Source organism: Panthera uncia, chromosome C2 (genome assembly GCF_023721935.1).
Source record: "Panthera uncia isolate 11264 chromosome C2, Puncia_PCG_1.0, whole genome shotgun sequence".
Classification (NCBI taxonomy): Eukaryota; Metazoa; Chordata; class Mammalia; order Carnivora; family Felidae; genus Panthera; species Panthera uncia.
Genome location: NC_064810.1, coordinates 133,977,236 through 133,987,449, shown reverse-complemented (window position 1 = coordinate 133,987,449; position 10,214 = coordinate 133,977,236). Strand labels below are relative to the sequence as shown.

The window sequence follows — 10,214 nt, the reverse complement described above, 5'->3', positions numbered from 1 at the left end:
CCCCCCCCCCCCCCCCCCGCCTCCCTCCCTCTCCCTCTCTCCTTCTGTCTTACTCTGAAAATAAATAAATAAACTTAAAAAAAACAAAAACATTAGTTGCTGGGCAAAAGTGTTCTTAGCATTTAAAACATCAGAGTTTGTTTTCTGCCATACATTTGCTACATGTGTCACCCCTCAACCATCATTCTATACTTGTGCTTACATGTTTATCAAGTCAATCGATCAGTAATGGAGAAACTTAAAATGCTTTAAAATAAGAAGAATGGGTTTTTTTTGCCTACCACTAGTTAACTTGGTTTATAAGGATTAATCATAAAGTAATTTCTAATAGCCTTTTGTTTCCTAAATTTTATCATAGATCTTTTTAGTAACTTGTTACTAAATTATATTATTCTGTAGTTAAATATTCTCCTTTATTTACCTTCAGTAATACCACTACTTAAATTTAGAACATGAGCTATACTGAAAATAAATTTAAAACTTTTAACAGGATTAAATTTCTAGTTGTTTTGTTTCTCTTGAACAGTTTTAATCTATCATAACATCAGCATATTATGTGTGCATCAAATTTCAAGAAACAACTGAACTGAATTAGAGTGACTTCGAAGGAATCAGTCCAGAACTCTTACCTTCCTAATACAAATCTACAAATCTGCCCGTATCTGCAGTGTGTTCTCTGTCTTCCCTCCTGTCACAGTGGGAGAAGTGTCTCTGCTCCTATCAAAGGCCAAGCCTTTCCCTGTGCATCACATTCCCCTTTTCTCTTGCCCTCAAGCACTTTGGTCCTGAAAGTTTGCACTCTTTCAACACGGATCTGCCTCTTGACTGACTCATTCTAGCTGTCATACAGATGTGCTTTAGCATCTTTTGCCTTAAGAGGAAAAGAAAATAAATGAAACCTCTCCTGATTTCATATCCCTCTACCTCCTCATTTCTCTGCTTCCCTTCACAGCAGAACTTTAGCAGAGATAAACAGTGCACTTACCGTTCTCACCTCCTCAGCTTCTATTTACATTTGAACTCTCTCTTATCTGGCTTTTATCCCCATCATCCTATGGTCACTGTGCCAAGGTCCCCACAACTCCCATATTACCAAATTTAGTGGCCACCTCTCGTTCTTCTTGACCTTTATGTAGTAACATACTTTATAATCTCCTAGCTTTCCTACTACCATACTCTCGTAGTTGTCCTGCCTTTCTGACTGTTACATGTCTGTCTCGTTTGCTCACTTCTTCTTTAGTTTCAAATGTCAATTGTCCTAGATCCATCTTATCTTACCCCCTTCCCATGCTTTAAATACTCTCTGCTGGGGACTTCCAAATTTATAGCTCAACACACACACACACACACACACACACACACACACACACACACACGACTACTACTTGATTTATCCACTGAAATATTTATAAAGGATCTTAAACATTTTTTTTAACGTTTATTTAGTTTTGAGAGACAGAGCATGAGCAGGAAAGGGGCAGAGAGAGTGGGAGACACAGAACCTGAAACAAGCTCCAGGCTCTGAGCTGTCAGCACAGAGCCCAACGCGGGGCTCAAACTCATGAACTGCAAGATCATGACCTTAGGTGAAGTCGGATGCTTAACCGACTGAGTCACCCAGGCGCCCCAAGGATCTCAAACATTTTGTACAAAGTACAACTCTATTTTCCCTCTCCCAAAGATATTGTGTACTTCTGCCTTTGTCTGTCCGTCTTACTCATCTCAGAAAACAACCTACAATTTGCTCAAGTCCAAACCAAAGAGGCTTCCCTCTCCCTCACTGTCCCCACTTCCACGCCGACTCAATCTCAGCATCTTTGTTCTCTCAACACCGTCTGCTGGGCTTCACCTCTGTAGCTATGGGACTCGAGTCCTAGCTGATACACGTCTTGCTAGATTTACTACAATGACTTCCTAACTCCTTCTCTTGGCCCCTTTCAGTCCATGTTCCACATAGTGGTCAGACTGATCTTTTTAAAACTTAAATCATTTCACTTCCCTGCTTAACGATTAAGTAACTTCGTATCACACTTGGACTAAAATCCAAACTCCTGACTCCCAAGGCGCCGTGTTACCTGGTCTCTGAGTACACATCCCCTCCTGTTCTCACTATGAGAGAATTCATATATGTCCAGCCACAGTGGCCTTTCTTTTCTAAACACAGCAAAGCTTTTCCTACATCATGACTTTTGTATTTGTTGTTTCCACCACTTTTTCTTTCCCTCCTCTTTTCAGTGGCTGGCTCCTTTGCATTCTTTAGATTTCAGATGAAGGTCTAAGGGAACCTCCAACCTCAATCACTCTCTGTCACTTCAACTCTGAGTATTTCCTTCATAGCACTTTATCACTATCTGAAATTATTTATGTATCTCTTTCCTTTCATTTAAAATTTTTCTCTCTCTACACTAGAATGTAAGCTTTAAGAGAGTTGGACTTAAATATATTTTTTAGCTGCTAGAGACTTGGTTCCTAGAACAGGGCCTGGCACCATAGTAGACTGTTGGTACATTTTTATTGTTGAATAAATGAATGTTTTGTTATGAATATTTCAGTTGTACCAGTGTTTTCTTTGTTTTCATATATTAACAGAACCAGGAAGTATGTCCCTCTGGAATGGCCACCAGTAGTGACAACTCCGGGGATTTATTTGTGAAGGATTTACCGTTGGTATCAAATTCATTATTATGATTACTAATGTCAAAAAAGATTTAATTCTCTGACACATTTATGAAAGAAAATTTGCATCGTATTGATTCTTGTGTTTGGAGTCTGATGTTTCTCTACTAAAAATGCATTTTAAAAAATTTGATATGGTGATATTCTGTTACATGTAGCTAAGCCAAAACTTTCTTATATTTACCTTTTTGATGTTAGGATTAAGCTAGCTATTTAAATATAATTGAATTCCTTCAGTTATATTTTTGTGATATCATGTTTTTATTCTAAGAAGGATTGTTTATTCAAATGACGGTATTTTGCCAGTGCTACAAATAGTCTGGTTTAGAAATGAAATATAATAAAACATCACATTTAGCACAGCTATCACCCTGTCTTGCTAATCCAGTTCATTCCTAAATACAGTCAGACCCCATATACCCTCTTCCCCTTCTCTTGGATCAAGTACACTTTGTTTATGAATTATTGAGATATAATTACATACAGTGAAGTGTGCAGATCTTAATTATACAGTTCAATGAGTTTGACTAATGTATACACCTGTGGAACCAAAATCTCAATTATGATATACAGCACTGCTGTCCCTCTAGCTGGGCTTTCTCAGTTTCAGCATTACTGACATTTTAGGCCAGATCATTCTTTGTTGTGGAGGGCTATCCTAAGCATTTTGGGATATTTAGCAGCATCCTTGGCCTCTACCACTAAATGCCAATGCCACTTCCTTCCCCCAGTTAAGACAACCAAAAATGTTTCCAGACAGTGCCATGTATCTGCTGAGGGGATATGATTATCCCCAATTAAGAACTGCTATAAACCATCTCCTCATATCCCTTTCAAGTCTACGCCCTTCTCTTCACAAAAGTAATCACAAAGACAGTTTCTGCCCCCATATTTTTAATCATGAATAGTTTAAAAGCTGTTGAACTGTAACACCTGACAAAATATTTATGTAATGGTCAAAAAGCAAAATGGGGTAATTGAATTTTTATAAGAGTCCTGAAATTGTTATTAATTAGTTACCATAACTCTATTACCTAAACCTGTATTTAAAATTTGATGTCTAGAGGGAAAATTCTCTATAGGAAATAAAGAATAAAATTATAATTAGAATGAAACAGCCAGTAATAGTATTAAAGCATAAAGAAAATTGTTTCATGAGCTACAAGGGGGACAAGATTTTTAAAGAAAATAAATAGTATTAACTTCAGAGGGGTCAGTAGTTAGGCACCATAAAAACCTATGCTACAAAAAAAAAAAAAAAAATCACAGGTCAGCTAATGATGAAATAGGCTGCTAAAGAGTTGAGTAATCAAATTGCACTTCTGTAATATATAAGTCAGTTTTGATTGGCTGTTTCTCCAGGTAAATGGAATTACGAGTTATGGCATGTCATCAGGAGTAAGTGTCCAAATAGATAAGGTAGTTCCTCCAGTGGAGTTGAATGTCACTTATAACAAACGAGGCTCCATATAATCAGCAGAAAGGTTTTTTGTTTTCTTTGATACTTAGCAGATTTAGAATAGGATTATGAAATGATACTAAGAGAAAAACTTAAGAAAATCTTAAATTTCTTTTTGTTACATAATTCTTAAATAAATTTCTGTTTTTCTTTGGCTAGACAAGTTCCTCTTCAGGAAGCTCACCTTCCAGGACAAGGAGAATCATTCCAAATAGAAGGTAATTCAAGTGAAAATGTAAAAATATTAAGGGCAAGATGAGATCTTTGAGAACAAGTAACATAATTAAATTTCTCTAATTTTTTTTTTTAACTTTTTAAGTATGCTCATCTGGCATTCTTCTGCTCAAAGCAAATCTGTTTATTTTACACAGAATATAACAGTTTAAAAATATATCTATTTATTTTGTTATCAGCTATCAGCTATAACTGGCTGCAGTTTACTGAGCCCTACTATTTGCCAAGCTGTGTTAGCCATTTTACATTATCTCACTTAACCCTCACAACAACCTTAGAATATAGGTACAGTTGGTCCCATTTTATATATACTCAAAGAAGTAAAGTATCACACAAAAAGTAGCCCAAAAGGTAAGAGCTAGCATTTAACTGAAAGCCGACCTCCAAAGCTATGCCATTCTTTCCATTTCTAAATTGGCGTGTCCCTGTTCTCAATGCTTTGAAGAAGGGATGGCATTTGAATAAGCAGAACCTTTCCCTAAAAATGCTTACTATATTTCTTACCTGAAAGGCTTTGTAATTATCGCAGTTTTACTGGGATTTCAAAGAACATCTTAGCTCCCACTTTCTCAGTGTACTGGTCTTACTTTACTTTACTTTAGAATATGAGGTTCTCTCCCACTGAATCCTATACACATAGATACATATAGCCAACTACTTTTTCTTTAAACCTTTAAACTAGGGACACAGAAAACCCCCAGTTAGAACATGTTTGGACGTTATGTAAGATTCTTTCACAAGTCAGATAGAACCCATCGATTGATCATTGCCAAAAAAATTAGATGGTAGTACTAAGTTCCCCAGATTTTTATTTGCTTATAGCAAATGCGCAACTACAAACTGACCTTTCATTTATTTCATTTTTAATTTTGAGTTCTAAGATTACTGAATTTAAAATTTCCATAAAGTTAAACTATTTTTTTCTCATTTATCTTTTAAATTCTCAGAGCAAATACCTATTTCTCAAGACAGACTGGAATTTGATTTGAATTCAGATGACGATAAATCTACTGATAATGTCTTACCTAGAACTGTATCTGTCCGTCGCAGTTTAAAGAAACATTTTAATAATCTATGTCAGTTCAATACCTTGGATGATTTTGAAATCAGTCATTTCTCAGAGCAGTCCTTTGAATTGGAAAGAATTAGATGTGTAGACCCAGTAGTAAATATGCACTTACCTGAAAACGTGGAACAAAATGTTTGTCAATGGAATAATGATCAAATTAACTTATCACCAAAGCTGATTGACCCAGAAAGATCCACTAAAACAAAAGAAGACATCTTAGAGTATAAACCTGAACATACTAAAAATAAGCGCAGAGGTGCACAAGGAAGAAAAGGAGAAGAGAAAAGAAAAGGTAACAGAAGGAAAAAATCAAAATCTGTATCAAAGTATAAAGCGAGCAAAAGTGAAAATAAAAAAACTGTCTCCAAAGAAAAGTTGGATGAATCTGTCACTTCCAGTGATGCCTACAATTTTAATTTGGAAGAGGGAATTCATCTCACTCCTTTCCGACAAAAAATTAACAATGATTCTAACAGAGGAGAAAACACCAGTGAACCTGAATTGAGCATCTGTGAATCAAGTGGTTCAGGAGATGACTCTGATGACCTCTATTTGCCCACTTGCAAGTACAGTCAAGGTCTCTCCAGTGAACCAGCTGGGAGCCCAGTCAGCAGGCCGAGACCTAAAAGAGTTTTAAAACACAGGGCTGAAAAAGAGATAGAGGGCACTAAGCTTATAAAAACTCCTATCAGTAAGTGATCTACTTGTTCGCCTGCATTTTTAATGTTTATAATAAATGATCACTCCTGATGCTTATAGGCTATACTTACCATCTGTTTCTCTGGGGGAGGTTAGAGACTTGCCATCTGTCTCTTTGGGGGTAGTTACAGTCTGATTAAACAATGGCGGGTTGGGGGTGGAAATCACAATTGTATGGCTATGACCTACTTTAAGCTAATTTAAATCTTCTTTAAGAACAATACTACTTGTTATGGAGAAAGTATTTTTAACTTCAGTAAATGAAGACTTCCAAAGTAAGAAAAACTTTTTGGTGGAGTTAGGTTGAATTAAAATATCTTTTATACACTCACCTGACACAGGTCTTTGAAAATGAAATCAAATTTGAATCCGGTGACCTATCATTTTAATGGCTTTGCTTCATATTCAGTTTGACAGGAACCGCGATTTTAAATTGATTCGTTCTAGTTAGTGAAAGGTGGCCAAACACTAAGCCAAACTTTTCCCTCAGTTATTGGGCTTAGTATTTTTTTGTAAGACATTTGTAAGACATCTAAAAACTGTGGCTTAGAAAATCTTGCTTTTATAGATCAAAAGTAGCATGGTTCAAAAGTTGATAACAGCCTGCATCTGCCCACAAAGATTCTCATCTGGGAAACTGTTATTGTGGTAAAACTAATATATGTGGTCAGGTTGTAGCATTCCCAAAACATCTGATCCTCAGGATAACTTTATAAAGTGCAGGTGTAAAACAAAATAATAAATAAATAAAGTGTAGGTATCAACATCCTTATATTGTTTATAAGAAAACTGAAAGCCTAAAAAATTTAAATGACTTCCCAAAGTTAGGCAGTGGTAGTATGCAACCATGTTTTGTTTTTTTAAATATGCTATAATAATGTTAATGTAAATCAAGATTGGCAAAATGTTGATAATTACTGAAGCTGGGTAACTGGGGGTTCATTATATTGTTGTCTCCATATTTGTGTATACTTGAAATTTTACATAATAAGTTTTTAAAAGAAAAAAATTACACTCTAAGATAGTATTACTCAGAATTTTATCCCCAGATCATCAGCATCACCATTACCTTGAAACTTCTTAAAAATTCAGAATCTCAGGCCATACCCTTGAATCAGAATCTGCATCTTTTTCACAAGTTCCCTGGGGGATTTGTAGATACATTAATTTTGAGAAGCAATATTCCAGAATATAGCAAGTGAGTAGATGTTGCTTAACCATATTTTCCAAACTAAAAGTTGGAATAATTAGTATAGTGCAATATGTGTAAGTGGAAACAAAAAAGACAGTATTTGAAACCTAGGTAACTCTGGAGAGCATGGTTGCTAAAAATAGTCATTTTACAGTTATAATTTCGTTTGTAATGGAAAAACAACTTGCTTTTTAGAGCCGTTTGAAGAATTGTCTTGCAGTGTTCTTTGTGTGCTGGGTACCTGGCACCCAATATAGATCTAGCTCCAAAGTAGAATAACTTGAATGTTTATGATAGGAAAAACATTGGTAACTTTTTAACATACTAGCTTTACCAGAGGGAATCCCCTTCCTGCTGGTTTACACAGAGACTATGATGTAGAATTCTCATTTATTTAATAAAGTGAGTTTACGTAGCTTTTTTAAGACTATAGGAAGCCACTTGATAAATTATGGTTATGAAAAAGATGGAGGCCTTGATGATTCTACAAAGCAAGATGGAACTAAAATGAAATTCTGTGATTTAACGTAATTCATTATGCCCAAGCTATCCTAGAAGAATTTTAATTTTTTTAAGGAATTTAAGTCTTAGGAAAAAAAAAGAATTTTAAGTCTTAGTAACCTGTTGTATTAGCTCTTCACACCTATAGTAATTGATATTTCAGTGTTATCTGGGATGGAAAAATGATGAATGGGTTAAAAAAATCTATATAATACAATGCTGGATTTGTATATGTTTAGGATCTGTAATTGCATATGATTTTAGTTCCTGCTTTGTTTTTTTTTTTAATTTGGAACCATATTCAGTAAAAGTTGTCTTCGTAGGTGCACTACCTAAAACTCACCGCTCACCTCATTTTAGCCTGAAGGATATCACCAATGCTCCCTTGTATCCTGTATTGAAAGTCAGAAAACTTTCTCTTTCTCCAAAAAAGAATAAAGAAAGCCCAGCAGTGTCTCTGCCAAAGCGTAGGTGCACAGTCAGTATGAACTATAAGGAACCCACACTCATTTCGTAAGTATTTGTGGGAACCCACTTTTAATGATAAATGTCGGGGGTGAGGGGAGTAAGGTTTGGAGCTTTGTTTAAGAGTGAGTCTTATTTGAAATATCAAATTTTGATTAAAAACTGAAGTGGGAATATTAACACTGGCAAATGCACAATAACTTTATATTGAAGGGTAAGATGGTGCTGGGATGCTTATAATTATTCCTAAGAGTTCTTTTTATCCTTCTAGGAAACTGAGAAGAGGAGACCCTTTTACAGATTTGTGTTTCTTGAATTCTCCTATTTTCAAACAGAAAAAGGATCCCAGACGCAGTTCTAAAAAAAAAGTATGAGGCAAATACAGTGAAGTGTTTTTTGGATGCTATTTAAATTCATCCTACTACACCTCCTATCTCTCCAAGAGAGAATCTGTAAGATAGTCCACAAAAGGGTTGAACTATTGCCATGGAATATTCTTTGACTGAACTCTAGATCATGAAAATGTCTTCAAAACTATACTTCAAATGTGATGCTTTTTTCTCATACCACTAATAAATTTGGTTTATTTTTTCTTTTAAATAAAAATAACCGTACATAAGCCCAATTTCTTAAACTACCTAAAACTTTTAATTTTACTCAAAATGTATATTCTGCGAAAGTAAAATGTGAGATAATGAACTGATGGTTGCTTAGGTTCTGGGACTAGGCAAGTGACTAGCTCTAAATACCAAGCTGTCTAGGTGTATACTGTTCAGTGACACCTCAGCAAATTATTATGTTTGGACTTTCAGGATAGTTCCTTAGTTAGTCGTTACCATAGTAGGGTCAGTGCAGATATAGAACATTTCCATCGCTATAGAAAGTGATTGCACTATTGGGCAATTTGAAATTTGGTGTTTTTATACTTTTAATATTTCTGTATTCTTACTGTTTATCCCTAGACTGTTAAGAATCATTTTGTATGTTAACATTTTACGTGAATCTTATATTGTACGTACCTTTTTGCAACTGACTTTTACTTAACTCACCAATGTTTTTGAGATTTATCCATGTTGGCAGATGTAGATTATTTTCATCGTACAGTTATATAAATAAACTAGACTTACTATTTTGAGAGATAATTTGATTCCACTATTTCCATTATTACAAATTAGTGTTGCGGTGAATATTCTGCATTCTTGCACACATGTGAGTAAGTTTCCATGGAGTGGATACCTAGAAGGGGAGCTGCTCTCTAAAGTGGTTGTACCAATTCTCCTGACACAAGGAGTGTTATCACTCTCCTAAGAGCAATTTGTAAGTTCTAGTTTCCCCACACAGTATCACTTGGCATTATTGGACATAAAATTACCTAAGCCAATGAATGTCAAATGGCTTTTCTTTGTTTTAATTACTTATGAGATATTATCTCATTGAGTTAATTGTGAGAATTCAAATATTGGTCACTCATTCCTTCTATGAATTATTGTATATTTTGCCCACTTTTCAACTAGAGTGTCTTTTTTTTAATAGAATAGGGCTCTTTATATATTCTAGATAGTATTCCTTGTCTTTATTTACATGGGCTATAGCTTTCTTTTTCTACTTTATTTTTACCTTATGTTTTTTGATGTTCAAGAATTTTAAATATTAATATCCTGTCACCTTTTTGCTTAAAATTTTTCTCTAAAATTTGTTTTGCTTTTTCACTTAGGTCTTTAACTGTGTAGCATTTTGTGGAATGGGGATCTGATTTTATTTTCCATGAGAATAGCCCATTGCCTTAGCACTATTCATTGACTAATCTATCTTTTCCCCACTGATGAATACCACTCTCTTTGTCACACACCGGAATTTCTTTCTATTGGTTTATTTGTCTAGCTATGGGCTGGGTACTGTATAATCACTTTTTTTTTTTT

General features: G+C 35.0%; 1 protein-coding gene across 3 annotated transcripts in view; it reads left to right on the top strand.

Annotated features, from left to right (window-relative positions):
• The window catches only part of SGO1 (shugoshin 1), a 13,744-nt gene extending 4,287 nt beyond the window's left edge, over positions 1 to 9,457 (top strand). For all 3 annotated transcript variants that reach the window (XM_049628870.1, XM_049628869.1, XM_049628871.1), the window contains 5 exons: positions 2,590 to 2,663; positions 4,295 to 4,353; positions 5,317 to 6,129; positions 8,154 to 8,343; positions 8,567 to 9,457. In XM_049628870.1, coding sequence (XP_049484827.1) covers positions 2,590 to 2,663; positions 4,295 to 4,353; positions 5,317 to 6,129; positions 8,154 to 8,343; positions 8,567 to 8,669 — 1,239 coding nt within the window. In that variant the 3' untranslated portion in view covers positions 8,670 to 9,457. The remainder of the gene's footprint in view (positions 1 to 2,589; positions 2,664 to 4,294; positions 4,354 to 5,316; positions 6,130 to 8,153; positions 8,344 to 8,566) is intronic.
• Positions 9,458 to 10,214: the final 757 nt, after the last annotated feature.